Raw genomic sequence first — 18,859 nt, 5'->3', positions numbered from 1 at the left:
TGACAGTGGCTAACCGGCTGCGCAAGAACACACCTTGTGGTCTTTACATCATGATAGAAACTATCAAAGTCTCTCTGTAGTTGTAGCTTATTATTTGTTTTTGTTGATATATCGTCTCACTTTTAGGTATCTTCTTATTAAAAACTGTTATGCAGTGAATTAACTTATTCATTGAAAAGTCATTCTTCCTTCATACTTTCCTCGTATAGTAAACACTCGTTACATCTTTTATACCCGGAAAGATAAAATTTGTTAAATAAAACTGAATGAAGTTTAATTTATGTAGTTAATATGAATATGAATAAACTGGCCGCATTCGAATTAATTTTTTTCCTAATACATACACCACGTTTCCATAACAATGTGTATATTGTTTATACAAGCGCCCTTCGTATTTCCTTACCCGACGCTATCATTTTCCCTAGTGTTTATGTATATACAAACATAGTGTTGAAAATACATTGCATTACCAACTACCTTAGAAAACAGATGTGATTTTATTCAATTGACAAAATGATGGAAATTTTAAAAGACGAAAATGTGATTACCAACCCACGACATGTAGTTTAGCCGTTTAAATATCTTTCAGTCGACATTGTGTTCTACATGGGATTTTCTAGTTGATTACTTGTATTCATCGTACTGTTTTTTTACTAAAGGTAAGGGTGTGTGTAAGTGTGTTGATTGAATTAGAAATTTTTTTATTTTAGCCACAATAAATAATTGAAATAAAGCACTATTTCCACGCGAAAATGAATATTTTTTAACAAACATAAACATAACACTTTTATTTTTAAATTACGAAAACGATAAATGAAACATACAAAAAATTGACACAAATATAATGGCTTCTATAGACAACTGGAAGATCAAGATATTATGGGAAGTGTTAATTATTTTTCCATAAAAATCTTTGAAGAATTACTTAAAATCTTAGTTTTTTTTCTTTTGTTGTAAGTTTTCTACAACGAAATTGTGATTTGAGAATATTATAGAAACATCAGGTAGATGGCGCAGGCTACGCCGTTTGCGTATATGCTTGAATCTAGAATACTAACCTCTTGATTTTAAAGTAAATTTAGGAAGGTTTTGATTTATAGTGGGGAAGGCAGATTATAAATTTAATTTGTTTAGATATTATGTAAAGTGTTCATTAGTTGAATATAAAAATCCTTGAAATATTACATAAAATCTTAGTATTTTTGTTTTGTTGTAAGTTTTGTACAACGAAATTGTGATTTGAGATACTATAGAAACATCAGGTAGATGGCGCTAGTTACGCCGTTTGCGTTTATGGTTGAATGTAGAATACTTAAGCTTCTTAAATTATATTAGCAAGTTTTTGATTTGTAGGAGGGGGAGGGAGATTTTAAATTCAAATATAAAACTGAAATAAATCACAATGTCATACTACCTAAAATATAATAATATGTCAAAGAAAGACAAGTTTTTTCAATGTATAATAAATTAAAATAGTTTTCTATGCAACAAATGTGTAAAGTAGCATTTTTTCAACGATTGTGAAAATTGCGTCAATAACATGTGACTTTTTACTTTTAAAAGTATAAAATATATTATATATTTATAAAGATTTTGAACATTTTAATCAAGATTAGAGCTAGTTAACAAAACAACAGGGGAATTAGTAGTAAATAAATGATAGTAAAAAAAAAGTAGCATCAGTGGGATTTGAACCTTGGACCTCCTTCATGTAAGCCTCATACTCAAGCCACTTCACTACGGAAACCTTCAAAATACAACATCTACGCACTTCTACTTAAAGTATGTTTCTTAAATGAGTAAATTGAGTGGTATAGTTTGTGATTTTGTGAGCTAAACTGAATTATTTATTAGTAAATTTACAAAATGGTAAAATTAACAAAAAAGTTTCTTATTCGTGCTTTCAGCTCTTCAAAATTTACCGGTTTCTTCTTAGACCTTCTTCGAAAAACCCAAAAAATTGATATATGGGTATCTCAGTGGTCATTAAATAATATCTCTTTTATCTTTCCTCCATCTGTCTGGAGATACAGCATCTAGATAATCGAGGATAATCAGGATTATCTTCAAATAATTCCTGTGGGATTATGGAGTTGCTAAAGATACATTTATGAATGAAGACTACTGTCAAATGAAAGAAATTGATGTTTTATTGATAATTTTATTTGTATTAGTATTAATCATCAGTTCAAGATCAAAATAATTAGTGCTGTATAAGTAAAATCATTCAAGAGCTAATTAAATATGTAATTGAACGTTACCAAATGATTTATTAGGTAATTAAGTGAGATATAAACTTAAAACTATTAAAAAGAAATGGTAAAGATTGAGAATACTACTTGTTATTGTTTTTTGACATATACACAATACCGCTACTATGTATTGAATAATTCAAATAATAAACAATTTATTGAATAACTACATGTAGTAAGGATGAAGATTTTGACTGATTAATTCGTTTCGTTAAATTGAAAGCTTGATATTTTAAAAACGTGAACGTGTGAACTCTATTCAAGGTTACTAAGACGATGCAGTGTCTAGAAAGTGAATAATCACACCTTATTTCGATCAACGAAAATATATTCTACTTGAATTATAAACAAAATAATTTACATATTCATCATTTTCAATATTAGCTAAATAACAAGATTCACTTTTAATTTATACAGTTATTTAAACGCCAAATTATATAAAAATCAAAATGTTTCAATAAATTCGAGTATAAACTATAAAAAGAAGAATATTTAGAACCTAACCTAACCTAACCAATCACTTAACTAAATGAAAAAAATGAACACAACAGTGAAAACGAAGTCTCTACCTTAGGTTTTTCGGAAACTATGAAGTCAGGTAGATTATATATCAGCTGATTATGGATCTTAACCCAGAACCAGATTTGGATCACAGTTTCCGAACGTCGCGTTCAATTTTCGGTTGAAATTTCAAACATTATCTACAAAAATTTTTTATAGTTTTATTACTTTTTTCTGCGTTAATTTTTGCATGATATTTATTTAGTTGAATAGATGTTTAATAATTGTTTCAAAGGACGTGTTTGCGTTAAGTTCTTTTTTAGGTTGATTAGATTTTTTTGTTATAACATTTTTTTGGGTATTTGACATATCGATGTATGAAAATCGGGATGATTTTGTTTGTTTGTAAATCCACTTGAAAATCCAGAAAAAACAAATATAAAGTTCCACAGAAATAGCTAACATTTTTGAGAATGAAAAAGTAAAAGTGCAAAATAGCAAAAAGGAGGGATTTTTTTTTTAGAAAATGAAATTATACGTCCGAAGATTGTTTATTAAAAAAATTTTGATATAATCTTCTCCTAAAATCCTTGAAGCCCAACTGTCGATACAACTATGTATATTCAAAAAATTATATTTTTGTATATATACCTATGAAAGCAACAAATTGCTGTAATTTCAGTATCTAGTTGATTGTTCGTGCGAGGTATGACATCATTAAAAGGACATTGCTCCATTGTTTGCTATAGATTGTATGAAATATGTATTTTCTATAAAGGGTAGTTTCCCTACATATATCAATACTTTCGAAGGTTAAAAGGAAATATCGAGGTTTAAATTGATTATAAAAATAAATGGAAAATATGAATAGCTTTAATTTCCGGACCATTTACTATAATTACAAGGGGAACTGTTTAAAGATGCTAATGATAAATAATATTTCATTATTTGAAAGGTTGCAATTAGGAAAATTTCCAATTCTAGAATTACTAAAAATAATAATGAACTGTTAGTATGGGTTTTGTTTCTATCAATAATAGTATCAGTCCAGTTACCAAATGGTAAAAATAGGATATTACCTCGCAATTTTTTCGAAAAACATCGATTTGTATAAAAAATTGGAATTAAGCTTATTTTATAATCATTTTATAAACCAAATATCACTCAAATGAATAAAATAAATATTACATAGTACACGTTAAGTATTCCTTTATATTTCAGAGTGAAAATTATGATTTTTTTTGAGCAAATTAACCAATGGAAAATCCACCATTAAGTGAAATTTTAAAGAAAAAATTCATATTTAAACTCAAAATATCTTAACAGAGTAGTAATAATGAATATTACACTTTTTAAACCACCCTTATTGCTTAAATATTGTGAAAATTATACAAAATATTTTTTATTAAAAGTTATAATTGTTTTAAACTGTTATATATGTTGTTAAATGTATGTTATAGTTTTCAAGTTTATCAAGTTTTAACACGTGTTCATTCTTTCGATTTTGGGTATAAACTGGATCCTAAATATACATAAAACTATTCTTCTCAGAATTTAACACACATTCAAAGTTTATCTGTTGAGAAACAGTAGCGTAGAGAAGCCGTAGCGATTTATGTATATATAAATAAAACTATGGAATTGGAATTAAGAGCTCTATATTAAGCTATATTAAGTCCAAACTTTCGGAAATTTTTCTTCCTATCATCAGTAAAACTACAATATAAAACGAATAGAATGTTTATTTTGAAGGAAGTGAATCAGTACAGGTAAGTTTTACAAATAGCACCACCAGGTACTTTCCAAAACCGTCAGCGAGAAGATATGAAGTGACTAAGCATCTATGGGTATCGTAGACACGAAAAAAATGTTCGGTTTAATATTGCACAAACTTTTTTGGTCATAAGCAGGGCCGGATTAAGCTAGGGGCTTGGGGGGGGGCTATAGCCCCGGGCCCCAGGTCCAAGAGGCTCCCATCATTTGGAAATCATTCTGTATTTTTCGATGTGTTGATACCACAAATCTAACGTATTGATATTATTTTGTGAATTTTTCCGGGTTTTCCAATTCCTTAATCATTATTTTAGCCCCGGGCCTTATAAATCTTAATCCGGCCCTGGTCATAAGTCCCGAATGAGAGTTATGTTTTAACAAATAAACTATATATTGCTTTATAATCCTGTATGGATTAAATCTCAAATAAAGTAGTCTGTTTGCAAACAAAACTTGTATGTATTAAAAAACTGCTACTACACGAACTATTTCTGTTTCAATTGTTAAAATGACTACTCGTTTTATCTCAAATTCATTCTTTTTATCAATTTCCTTTTTCCTCAAATGTGTATTATTTAAAGAAATTGTGATAAAAAATTCAGTTTTGCTTTCTAACTTGTGAATATACTGTCGAGTTTCTTTATATTAAAAAAATAATCAAAAAGAGTGGTTATGTGTAACTGTTGTGGTGATTATTGAATTTTTAAGATATCTAAGTAAGCAATTTCTTTGGTTTTCAATATATTCGGAATTATTGGGTCTATAACTTAATTCGTGCGGTTTTTTTTTTCAAAATTTGAACGTTTATTTACGAAAAACGTGTACAATGGTATTATTCAAAGTATTGTCCATCTGAAGCTATGACCTTTTCCCATCTTTTTTGAAATTTGTGGATCCCATCCCAATAGAACTGCGCCGGCTTGGCAGCCAAGTATGGGAAATGGTTACTCGCATATTAAATAATTTTTCTACGCCCATGTCTGTAAACGTCAAAAATCGCACTGTCAACATTCCTTGCAAATGACATTTAACAATAACGTGGATGTCATAACATACACGTGCGTTTTGAGAAGAAAACTTCTTGGTTTAATTAAATTATAATAAAATTTTTATTTACGTAAGACTTTATTTACTCTATTTACACGAATTTAGTCAATTAAAAAACATAAAAACTTTTAGCATTAGCGAGATATATTTAGGATTGAAAGAGTGATGCCCCTAAATGTAGGCAGCACATTATGCAATTTCTTTAAAAAGAGGACACGTTTTCTTAAGTAGCATGCATGAATGGGCGTAGAAAAAGTATAGTACGTTACACAAGTTGTAGAATACACTATTATTTCCAACACTATGAATTTGTTTGTTCGAGATATTTTAAGCGACAAATAAAATAAAAATTAAAACAATAAAAACTGTTTCGTAATTTTTGTTTTTAATTTCTAATCCATAATTTAGTTATTCACTGTATATTTTAGCTATCACATTAATGAATGTTATGATTAATTTATAGTAAATAATATTGTAATTTGATTAAAGTTAGCAGGAACGGAACTCCATATCCTGATTTTGATAAGTTTTCGAATCCCTGATATTATTCACAAAAATATTGCTAAAACAAAGTTCGTTAGGTAAAAGATGTTGATAACGATCTGAATGTTTTCATTGTGCTTTATGATATATGTAAATCGAACTTTATAGAAACCTAATTTTTTGCTTTTATTAGCAGATATGGGCGGTGGATTTAGCAGCGATAGAGTGCAACCTGACGAAGTAAGTTTTTTAACACAATGTATGAATAAAAATGTATTACAAATATCTACTTTTATGGACACTATATTGTTTAAAAAAATAATAATTATTACTTTCAATTTGAAGTGATTAGTTGGCCTAAATCATAATTTTTATCACCTTCCGAAATTAATGGATTTCCCTTCATGATTTTACTGTTAATTTTTATCTCCTTCCGGAAGGATAATTCGCTGGAATGTTTATACATTTTCTGTTGAAAAATATACGAAAAAGTATTCCCTTATAAATCTAATTATTTCAAAGGACTTTTAGTTTGGAAGCTTTGATGTTTGTCTCTAAAGAATTGCGTGATGTGGTTAGTTGTTTGGTCGAAAACTACCAACGCTTTGTGTCCAGTTTGTATCCAGTTGCAACTACATTTCTTTCTCTTCAATTTAATTAAATTTATTAATTAGAGGTTTTTTGAGTTTGCAGGATATACGCAACTTTTTTATTACGAAAAAATGTTGTTTCTCATAAAAAGTTCTGCTTTTAGTAATATCGGAAATTATTATGATGAGAATTGTTGAAAATTTTACGAAATAAACTTTTTGTTATTGGAAATTTGATTACTTTCAAATATTGCAAACTTGTAATGTACAATTATTTGCATAAATATTCTTACAAACAACTCAAATTAAATAATTCACGGTAACTGAATCTGGCAACCATTCTAGCCAAATATTTATAATAATCAATGATTTTTTAAGAGGTATAGGATTTTATTTTGAAAATAACCACAAAAAATTGATGAAATCTTTATTGGAATAGATAGAACGATCAGTATAATTTAATTTTTGAATTTTGAAGGCAAATATTGGCCGCGGCTGCGCTTTAGATAGCCCATACGTAAGGTCCAATTCTTCCATCGTTCCATCGTTCGTAACGTTCCGGCCATCGTCGCTTTTGAAGATGATGCCACCGGACCATAACCCACACCAAACAGTGACTTGCTATGCTTCTGGCTGGTCTTCACTCCAGATGCGGCAATTTTAGTTGTTGACGTATCCATTTAACCAGAAGTGAGGTTTGTCGCCGAACCCAATTTTTCGATAAAAAAGTCCAATTTTGTCAGCGCCCATTCATCAAATATTAGACGTTGTGGGAGACCGTGTGGATTCAATTCTTATAAGGTTTTAGACCCAAATCCTTTCGCAAAATTTTCACGGTCATCAGTAACACTGACGGATACAACCGCAATATTTTCTTCGGTCCTCACTGTACGTTTGCGTGTTAGTGGTTTAATGTCCAATAGTGTAAACTGGGTCCGAAATTTAGCTTCGGAATAGTTCCCCAGTAGACCGGCCAAACTACCTATAAATTAGAAGAATTGCATGAATTTCGATGGTGAAATTCAATAATTTGCAAGCGTTGTTCGTTCGTAAATCGATTCGTGGTTAAATTATAGACCAAACAGAACAAGTTTGACAATGACACATGACACGTTTGACGCGTGAACAGTGTTGCCAGCAAAAAAATCACTCGTTAAAATAAAAAAACGATATCTTCATCTTTAAGGAGACGTATCCTTTTCTTGATAAAAAAATTATGTAAATATCATCAATTTATAATGAAAAATTTGATAATTGTTAATTGTTTATCAGAGTTGACTTGATTACTCTTAATTTAAACTATTTTTTTAGGTAAATCCAAGCGAAAATTTGAAAAAATCGGAATCGGAAGAAACCGAAAATTTTCAAATCAAAAATCGATCGTCTACAGATGTTTTCTTTTTGATAGTTTTTTTAATTTTTTTAACGGCTTTGGTAAGTTTAAATATTGGATCTCTTATACGAGGTGTGATGAAAAGTAGTGTTTCATGTCCTCGTGTGTTTCAAACTATTTGAATGATTTTATGAAATTTTAGATTTGCTCTCTAAGCTATTGTTTCTTTTATGGCGACATCTATAGAGTAATAAATGGATATGACAATTGCGGAAATATTTGTGGAAGAGATAACAAAAATCTCAAAAATCAAAACGATGGTAAAAAATCACCACAGTGTTTGGGAACTGATAAAGTTAATGAACCGTGAGTATTTCTTTTGGAATTTTTTCTATTTCTATAAAAAAATTACCTTGAAACTTGTCATGATAGATGTCGCCACTCGGTACATTTGACGAAATTTCCTACAAGTTATTCTAACAAGCCAACTCTAATTATTGATTAACAATTTCATTCCTAAAATGACACGATCGTTAAAAACTTTTAAACCTTTGATATATTATACAAAATTTGGAATTAAAACCTTGTCAACTAGTTTATGAACGTGATTGTTATGGGATTGTGGTAATTAAACTCCAAAATGTACTTTTTTAAATACGTTTTAAATGCTCGATTAATTAATTTGAGGAATTGATCAAATTCGGGTATCTTTATACGCGTATATAATAGTTATATTTCGACAATATGCGGTTGCGGTTTCATTGCCACAATCGCACAATTACCAACAATTATTTTTAATACAAATAACCCCTGATGAGCAAAAGTTATTACATGCTTTTGAAAAATCGACACGTACTAAGTCGGTATAAGAAAGTGCGAACCCTCTTACTTAATCTGTTCGCAATCCTGGACCCTTCCATGTTATGGAAATCACTGGATTGCTATTGCTTCTACGTACATCAAGATATTAAAGATTGTGGTTCATTGATGAAGCAAATTTTTATGAATAAGTGTATAAGAAAATCTTTCAAATGAAATTTACTCTTTAAAAAATTATTTTAGGTATCACATAGTTTTACAACAACAATCGTCCAAAGGGATGAATAGAATTTGTACTTCAGACTGTAACCAATATCCAGGATAGTAAGTATATTGATCTGAAGGAACAATTATTGACAATTGATTTTATTACTAGTTATGACTCATACGGATGACAATTTGTTATAATTCCGTTTAGCACCATCAATAATTTAAATACAGATGATCCTAGTACGGACCTGTATACTTGGAAAAAAATCCTAGACTTTCCTATTTGCAATCATAAACTACTTTATACGCAATTAGTTATATTTATTTCTGTTTTTATCTATTTCTTAATCTATTATTCACGAGGGGTGATAAAATTTACATAATCAAATTCCTAAATCATTTCTTACTACTTGTAACCAAATTTTTCTTAAAAAGCTTTGTTCGTTATTTGGTTTATTTCTTCCATATGAGATTGTTTCTATTTTTGTTATAAACGAATTGTTTTCATTCGCAGGATGTAAACAAAAATTTCATTTGTATTTTAGCAGAAAATTCTTCAATAGATGTATGCCGAATCAAAGCGAAGCTGTTGTTAATAAAGTATTTTCCAGGACTGGACTTAGTAATTTTTTCACTGTAAGTATACACAAAAGGTTCCAAATCTGGTACTAGAAATTCATATATAAATTCATACCTGCAAGATTTTTATTTACTGCAAGTAAAATCAAATTGGAAACTGTTACTAGGACAACAAACTTAGCAATCTGGAATTAAACAAAAAGACGGTTTTGTTGTGGTTTTTAATAAGTAATCAAATCTGTGGACGTATAGACGTAAAAGTAGAAGTATGAGACAGAATGTTGGTCATCATGGGGTTTTTAGTCACAAAATAGCTGACCAGATCAACTATGGACATAAAAGTAGTAGTATGAGACATAATGTAGATCATCATGGGGTTTTTAGTCACAAAATAGCTGACCAGATAAACTATGACCGTAAAAGTAGTAGTTCAAGGCATAATGTAGATCATCATGGGGTTTTTAGCCACAAAATAGCTGACCAGATCAACTATGGACATAAAAGTAGTAGTTCAAGACATAATGTAGGTCATCATGGGGTTTTTAGTCACAAAATAGCTGACCAGATAAACTATGACCGTAAAAGTAGTAGTTCAAGGCATAATGTAGATCATCATGGGGTTTTTAGCCACAAAATAGCTGACCAGATCAACTATGGACATAAAAGTAGTAGTTCAAGACATAATGCAGATCATCATGGGGTTTTTAGTCACAAAATAGCTGACCAGATAAACTATGACCGTAAAAGTAGTAGTTCAAGACATAATGTAGATCATCATGGGGTTTTTAGCCACAAAATAGCTGACCAGATCAACTATGGACATAAAAGTAGTAGTTCAAGACATAATGCAGATCATCATGGGGTTTTTAGCCACAAAATAGCTGACCAGATCAACTATGGACATAAAAGTAGTAGTTCAAGACATAATGTAGATCATTATGGGGTTTTTAGCCACAAAATAGCTGACCAGATCAACTATGGACATAAAAGTAGTAGTTCAAGACATAATGTAGATCATTATGGGGTTTTTAGCCACAAAATAGCTGACCAGATCAACTATGAACGTAAAAGTAGTAGTATGAGACATAATGTAGGTTACCATGGGGTTTTTAGCCACAAAATAGCTGACCAGATCAACTATGGACATAAAAGTAGTAGTATGAGACATAATGTAGATCATCATGGGGTTTTTAGCCACAAAATAGCTGACCAGATCAACTATGGACATAAAAGTAGTAGTTCAAGACATAATGTAGATCATCATGGGGTTTTTAGTCACAAAATAGCTGACCAGATCAACTATGGACATAAAAGTAGTAGTATGAGACATAATGTAGATCATCATGGGGTTTTTAGTCACAAAATAGCTGACCAGATAAACTATGACCGTAAAAGTAGTAGTATGAGACATAATGTAGGTTACCATGGGGTTTTTAGCCACAAAATAGCTGACCAGATCAACTATGGACATAAAAGTAGTAGTTCAAGACATAATGTAGGTCATCATGGGGTTTTTAGTCACAAAATAGCTGACCAGATCAACTATGGACATAAAAGTAGTAGTATGAGACATAATGTAGGTCATCATGGGGTTTTTAGTCACAAAATAGCTGACCAGATCAACTATGGACATAAAAGTAGTAGTATGAGACATAATGTAGATCATCATGGGGTTTTTAGCCACAAAATAGCTGACCAGATCAACTATGGACATAAACGTAGTAGTTCGAGACATAATGTAGATCATTATGGGGTTTTTAGCCACAAAATAGCTGACCAGATCAACTATGAACGTAAAAGTAGTAGTATGAGACATAATGTAGGTTACCATGGGGTTTTTAGCCACAAAATAGCTGACCAGATCAACTATGGACATAAAAGTAGTAGTATGAGACATAATGTAGATCATCATGGGGTTTTTAGCCACAAAATAGCTGACCAGATCAACTATGGACATAAAAGTAGTAGTTCAAGACATAATGTAGATCATTATGGGGTTTTTAGCCACAAAATAGCTGACCAGATCAACTATGAACGTAAAAGTAGTAGTATGAGACATAATGTAGGTTACCATGGGGTTTTTGGCCAAAAAAATTACATCAAATATGAACGTTAAGGGAGTAATATTGTACAGGATGTTTGTATTCATGAAGCTTTGTCCAGAAAATATCTGAGCTACGGACATGTACAATGATTAGTATAGTACATAATGTAGTAAGTAATCATTAAATACTTGGTCAAAAAACAGCTGAATGGATAAATTATGAACGCAAAAGGAATAGTATGGGACAGAATACTGGTCATCATAAAGCGTGTGTGAACGTTAACATTTTTTATTTTTGCTAATTTGCAGCTGCTAGACCACGGTTACAGAATAACCAGGATCGCTGTTGGTCCTCGAGAAACTCAAATTCCAAAGTCTCCAGTCGGAGATATAATACAAAATTGAAAACATTGAGCTGTGTGAGATAACTCTAGCCATATTTTGTGCTTGAAATGAAAGTTAATAAACCATATTTCCAGAATTAAAATTGATGTCGAATAGTTCCTACAGTATTTATATGGGTTATTCGTGATGTTGTAGTATATAGTCTGCTGTCAAAACCAATGAAACAGAGTTCAAATTTAGACAGGAGTCAAATAACAAACGCCTGTTGACAAAAACAGTGTTGCCGTTTCACTTAAGCGGCGGGAAAACTTAAAAAGTGACGGACTTGACCCCATTTTCATTTATTTACATATCAATACTGTAGCTTTTCCGAAACCTATAACAGCTAGAGTTATAAATTATATTTAAAATTGAAATTATATTTTCAGGAAGTATCAGAAGACTTTCAAATATGTTGGACTGAAATTTGTTACCTTTGCCTTATTGCTCTAGGTAAACTTATAAAAATTATCGCGGTTTATATTTAAAAAAACGTATTTTTAGTATTATCATGTTTACTTCTGGCACTATTCAGATTCCTTGTGGGATTTGTTGTTTGGATAGTTCTGATGGGATCATTATCAGCATGTGTAATAGCAACAGTTGTTTTATGGTGTGTAAGCGTTCTACAAGGGCTTCAATACGGATCTTTGTGGTACACTTTTCTCTATTTTTTCAGGATATTATGGAAACATTCCAAGAACTATATGGACGATATACCCGATAACCTTGTACCTGATGTTGACGCAAGAAAAACCAATACTTACTTGGTATTCGCCATTTTGACGACAATAGCTACAGTTATTATAAGTCTTATTATTTTTGTAATGAGAAAAAGAATCGAATTGGTTGTTCAGTTATTCGAGGAATCTGGAAAAGCGATTGCCGCTATGCCCATTTTATTATTCCAACCGATTCTTGTGAGTAATAACTTGAAAATACATTCAATAATCGGTAAAATACCAATCTAAAGTTAGTTTATTCATCTTCATTTTCTTTAATCATTCATTTAGTAAAAGAATCAGTCCGGCCTCATTATTCCCTGAGGTTTACCGAGCTCTGAGGTTTTATCTCCATGAAGTAATTGAGTTGGCATATTACACTGGTTTAAGGCGATGCTAAACATACAACCCGAAACAAATTAATCAATGACCGCCAACCATGAGTCAATAAAGATATTCCGCAAGGAGCTGGAATGGGAATTTTTCATTCAAAAGCACTTTTACAATAAGTAACCCTAGTGAGGCTACCGGGGTATACCCAGCAAAAAGAAGCGGGCAGCTTTGCCAAAAAGTAGCAAGGATTCAATATTTTGGACAAAATTTCATGTGATATCAAATCAACAACGAACTAATGGATGGCGGATAGATCAGTCTTACTGGAGAAATATTTCAGACCTATGACAACCCGAAAAATTCTTAACCATATCAACTAAAACGTCTGAGGAATTTCTTGGAATGTCATGAAGTCACTTAAGATACTAAGCATGGCAGAGAACTACAACTACAACCTTTAGTCTAGATTTCTTTTTCAAAAAAGTGGATATCAATGAGAAAAAAACTTCTGTAACGTTTTCCACTTATAATAATTTACTTAAATAATTTATTTTTACTTATTCGTCCTTTTCACCACGACTTTTTCTTAAAAACAAACTGCGTATAAACAAATCATTTATACACCTAAATAAAATTCTACGAAGTTCTAGAACAAAAAGAAAGAAAAGAAATAAATAAACATCCTTAGAAGTTATTTAGAAGAAATAAAAACATAATTATATACAAAAAAACATTTAACGAGTGAAAGACGCCGCCCGAAAAACGCCGCGCGAATTCGCCGAATTTTTACAATTTCGGTAGATGGACAGGGCCGGCCTAGGGAACCATTTTGCGAACAAGTTTTGAGAGAAACTCGTTATATTTATATGAAGAAAAACCAACTATTTTGTCATGACCAGAAAGGACGTAATTAGCAGAATGGTGTTTGCTTCCATCCTGCTTTTGATTTTTTTCTTTGTTCTCGAACGAAAGAAGGATATTTCAAATGGTTCTTTTTCTGACACATTTTTGATCATAACCAAAATACGGGTTTATATGAAAAAAAAAGCATGAATTAGTATGAAGATGGGTTTGGTAGCAGGGATGACGCAAATGAAAACGTGAACGGATATCCAATAGTTTCGGTTCTCAGGTAGTATTCTACTCCACTAAAGGTGTGAAAAAAAAATATGTTTTGAATTAGAGATGATTTATTGGTTGGATTAATTTTTATATAAATAGCAATTTTCATTTCAGACTTTCCTCTCATTAGGCACAGTCGTTGCACTATGGTTCATATTTTCTCTTTTAATAGAAAGTTCTGGTACATTAAGTGAGTATCGTCTTAACGTTTTTTTCTACGAAAAAGACGCTTGGATGAAATTTACAAGATGGTACAACTTTATCGCGATGTTATGGATGGTGCAGTTCATAATTGGTTGTCAGCATATGATTATAGCCGGAGCTGTCAGCATTTGGTACTTCAAACGGTAAACATTGTTTTCACTATAATTTTGTTTGTTTGCTTAACGCAACCAATTTATTTGATGATGATATTTCTTCTTGTTATGTCAATAGTTACCAGTTGACAAAAATCAATGGAAATTGTTAATATTATTCTATTATTTTTACTGTAAATTGATTATTTTTTATAAATACCTTTGTTAGACAGAATGCTCCAAAGTTTCCGAATATTAATATTAGTTAGGTCGAGTTAATATACAGTGCGTCCATGAAATAACGCGTACATTCATTATCAGCTAAAAAAACAATCATTTTCGGAGTGTATTTTTAATTTTCTGCTTAGTTTGGCATTGTGTACAATAAAATTGTGGGGCCTATTCTTTTGGAATGAGTTTTTTCTGCTGAAGCATTGAAATATCGCCTCCGTATAGATTTGATCTTTGGATTGATTATGGTGCATGGCCATCGCATAATCTGGATTTGACACTGCTGGAAAAGCAAGAGTAAGACGGTTGGGACACATATGGGGAGCTGGACTGGAAGCTGAGGAAAAGAAAGAGAAAGACAGTGGTAGAGAAGGATTTGGAAAGATTAAGGGTGAAAAACTAGAAACAATTAGCTTTGGATAGGCAGAAATGGAGTAGGTGTAAGAAGAGTGGTGGGTCTTCCCTGAAAAGAGCTTCGCAAAGCGACCAAATTTCACATGATAGAGGTCATGTTATTGTCTATACATATATCTATAACAATTTTAAAATGAAGAGGCAATTAATCATGAAAACCCCATTATAATATTAGTAAATATATTATTGTAACTTTATTTTACTATATTTTAATTACAATTCTTATTTTTTTATTCTGAATACGAACCAAATTATCACTATACACTCCTATTCAACAAAAAATAAAGTAACAAATTAATTTTTACTTTCTAGAGACAAATCTTCTTTGGGTACACCTGTTATACAGAGTACTGGAAATTTGATAAGGTTCCATTTAGGATCTGTAGCTTTAGGTTCATGTCTTATTGCAACTGTACAATTTATCAGAATGTTGATGAAGTTACTTGAAAAGTTTTTGCGAAATAGGGAGGGAAAAATCGTCGACTGTTTATTAAAGTGCTGTCACTGTTGTTTGTATTGTTTCGAAAAGATACTGAAATATTTAACTAGAAATGCTTACATTGAAGTTGGTAAGTACATATTTATTTAGCTTATCTATAATTTATTCAATAAATCACGAATCGCGTTCAATTTCTTGAAATAGTAAATTATTTGACACCTTATCCTAAATCCTAACCTAATTGTTCGTGGTTGATTCGTTTGGTTGTTGAAACAAATTCATTGCGTTGCTTTATAATTCGTGAGTGGTATTAAATAAACAGTTCAGTATAAATATCTAAGAACACTTAGATTTGAACAAAAATTCAGAATACCGATTTAGCTGTCATGTCTGGGCGTGTACAAGATGCCCGTGGGGACAGCTAAATGTCCCGCTTTAAAAGTTTGATTCAAATTTTCATATGAAAATATTCATTTATTATACATAGCTAAGATCGTTTTAAAAGGTATATAAAAAAATAATCTCTCAACTAACAGAGAGTGTGATGTTTGAAATGCATTACATCGTGAAAAATATATGCGTCGGTGTAGTTTCATGAACAATATACTCATAAATTGGTATTATATTCTGTTTGGGTTTGATTACAAACTCTGCTTTACAATATAAATTACTTTTTGTAGCAAACTTCAGCTTTGGTCCCAAAATTATGACCACCTTAATCAAAATAAGTATTTGGAGGTAAAGTTATTTTGAATATGAATGAATATAAGTTTAGATGAAATATTTTGGTATAATTCTACAATAATTATTCGTTTACTTACCTTAAATCTCTCAATTAAATGAAATATTATCTCCGTTTTGTATAATTCTGTGTTAAATTTATTTGCTTGGAATTCGGACACTGACCTACACTAACTTTCTACATCACGCTAGTCATAATTTATGAGGCAAATTTCAGCAAAATATTTTGACGCTAAACTTCAAGTGTATCCTATTTTATAGGTAAAAATTTCATTTAAAGTAATTATATGAGTTAATGATTTTATTTTAAACATTTTTCAATTGGAATATTTTAAAAATAAATTACTTTCAGCTATTTTTGGACTTCCTTTTTGTAAAGCAGGACAGCAAGCCTATAAGCTCCTTACTGCAAATATATTGCGAGTGGCAGCAATCAATTCTGTTGGTGATTTCGTATTATTTTTGGGAAAAGTTGTAGTGGTCATAGCAACTGTTCTAATAGGAATCAAAATACTTCAAGTAGGTCATGTTTTTGTGAAATTCCTGTTTATTTATTTTAAGTAGACAAGATAGAAACAAAAGCACGCCCGTGTCATTTCGTACGCACGTGAACCACGGAAGCGAAACCATAGAACAGGACTGTACTTTATAATAGAATATGAGTTTTTTATAATGCTATAGTTGAATTCGATATAAACATCCGCAGAAAAACAGCATAATATATAAACTTTTGAAAAATAAAACTACTCACTTCACTATTTATTTATATGATTGAAATCGATAGAACTACATTATCTGTACACCTTTAAAAATTATTCGTCTCTCATTCAGTATGTCATTATTGATACCAAATAATTAGATTGGATTGTTTGGTAAGTCGTTTTGACTTTCCAGCTGTGCATAGTAGATGCATTGCACTTCTGGACATCTCTAGAAGTTTCTCGGTCGACTTGAATTTATACACACGGTGTATCTTACATAATTTATTTATACACTAACTATTCACTAACACTTACACGCTAAATTATTTACTAATATTTGTGTACATACTAAAAACTTCATCATAAACCAAATTTTATTTTCCTATCAATAATACAACATTTTTATTCTAATAATTCAATTTCTTGATGAATTATTTGAATAATTAATCATATTTTAGGATAAAGAAGGTCTTCAGCACATGTGGGTACCAATTACATTATCTGGTTTATTTGCATATTTTGTCTCACACTGTTTTATGACAGTATATGAAGTGAGTATTTCGAAAAATATGATTGAAATAAAAAAAATGAACTTGACTCAAATCAACTGTACTATTTTTTTTTAAGATGGTGATAGACACAATTTTTTTGTGTTTCTGTGAAGACTGCGAGAAGAACGACGGCGAAAACAGACCGTATTTTATGTCAAGAGGTTTAATGGAATTCGTGGAAAATTCAAAAAGGGCGTTAGATTCTAAAAAGAAATCGTCCACCGTAGAAGCGACTATACCTTCCATAAGTGAAGATGTTAGTAGAAATTTTTCGGGATAACTTCCAACGACTGATTTAAAAGAATAATAATTGCACTTCAATATAATTAGATTCAAAATAGTAGATATTAAATACCTAGGACTTTATTTGACTTTAGTTAACGACACTGATGCTAGTTTATTTTATTTGTGATTAATCAATTACACATTACAAAATACTGGACAATTATCCTCTCTAATGAAAACATCTTACTGTTGATACTGAAGATACAATAACGTGGATTTATTATCAAAAATATATAAAAGTCTTTGCCTTAAGAATTTCAATATGACAACATTGCTTTTGTCGTTAGTGTGGGGGTTATTAAAAAAGAATAGAAAATAGCAATAACCGTAAGGTAGAGAGAGATATGTATCATTCAAAGAGACTATTTCCTAGGTCCTCGTAACATTCAGTAGCGTATCATTATATTATTTATATCAATGTAAATGTAATATGACGATTAAATTGTAATTCAAATAAATGATGAATTGATTAAATATTTATCGAAATACACTCAATAACGGAGAGAAAATAATATCTACTCCATCTTTCAAAAGATTCCCAGAATTTTTATTTGTGTTCCAAAAAGTATTATTTTTTCGGTATTATTTTGATTTGATAAAATTAGCCAATAGAAATTAACGAATTGATCATATTTACCGCGAATAAATAAGTGATTATACACTTGGCAACGTGGTTTTTACCAATATCACAGTTTTAATGCATCTAGATGTTCTTGATTTTAGGTCTCTTCTATTTTAAAATTAGGTTTTTTTATAGTTTTAAGCATTAATATAAAAAAGGTCTAAGAAATAAGAAATAGAAGAAATTTATCACAGTTTTTCGGTGGGCCCAACCATATATGTTGCTATAGTAACCACTTTTGAAGCTTCTCAAAAAGTCGTCTTAAACTCGCAGTTAATCATTTCAGAATAGCTTCCAAGTTTAGATATAAGCAAATCAAATTGATCTTTAATGCCGCTGAGCAAGCAGAAATGCGTTTGGAAGCAGTTTTCTTTATTTTTTGGGGAG

General features: G+C 30.7%; 1 protein-coding gene across 5 annotated transcripts; it reads left to right on the top strand.

Annotated features, from left to right (window-relative positions):
* The first annotated feature begins 318 nt into the window (after positions 1-318).
* LOC130896949 (choline transporter-like protein 1) lies at positions 319-18,326 on the top strand. 5 transcript variants are annotated; one of them, XM_057805373.1, is made up of 14 exons: positions 319-659; positions 6,250-6,296; positions 7,958-8,080; positions 8,182-8,345; positions 9,042-9,122; positions 9,554-9,644; positions 12,405-12,468; positions 12,520-12,628; positions 12,695-12,935; positions 14,307-14,539; positions 15,446-15,702; positions 16,666-16,832; positions 17,473-17,565; positions 17,642-18,326. In XM_057805373.1, exons 2-14 carry the CDS (start codon positions 6,255-6,257, stop codon positions 17,843-17,845), a joined length of 1,869 nt encoding a protein of 622 aa, XP_057661356.1. In that variant the 5' UTR covers positions 319-659; positions 6,250-6,254; the 3' UTR covers positions 17,846-18,326. The 5 variants fall into 5 exon arrangements, with proteins under 5 accessions (XP_057661356.1, XP_057661358.1, XP_057661354.1 ...); XM_057805375.1 differs by having other exon boundaries at positions 574-659; positions 6,253-6,296; XM_057805371.1 differs by lacking the exon at positions 319-659 and adding an exon at positions 5,124-5,242.
* The last annotated feature ends 533 nt before the right edge of the window (positions 18,327-18,859 follow it).

Source organism: Diorhabda carinulata, chromosome 8, assembly GCF_026250575.1.
Source record: "Diorhabda carinulata isolate Delta chromosome 8, icDioCari1.1, whole genome shotgun sequence".
NCBI lineage: Eukaryota > Metazoa > Arthropoda > Insecta > Coleoptera > Chrysomelidae > Diorhabda > Diorhabda carinulata.
The sequence above is the reverse complement of the archived record's forward strand: the minus strand, read 5'-3'. Positions and strand labels throughout refer to the sequence as shown.

Bases quoted from the DNA above. Each gene is read 5' to 3' on its own strand.
- LOC130896949 (XM_057805373.1), top strand. From the start codon at position 6,255: ATGGGCGGTGGATTTAGCAGCGATAGAGTGCAACCTGACGAA. The intron at 14,540-15,445 runs GTAAACATTGTT...TTTACTTTCTAG, and splicing joins AGCATTTGGTACTTCAAACG to AGACAAATCTTCTTTGGGTA. The intron at 15,703-16,665 runs GTAAGTACATAT...AATTACTTTCAG, and splicing joins AAATGCTTACATTGAAGTTG to CTATTTTTGGACTTCCTTTT.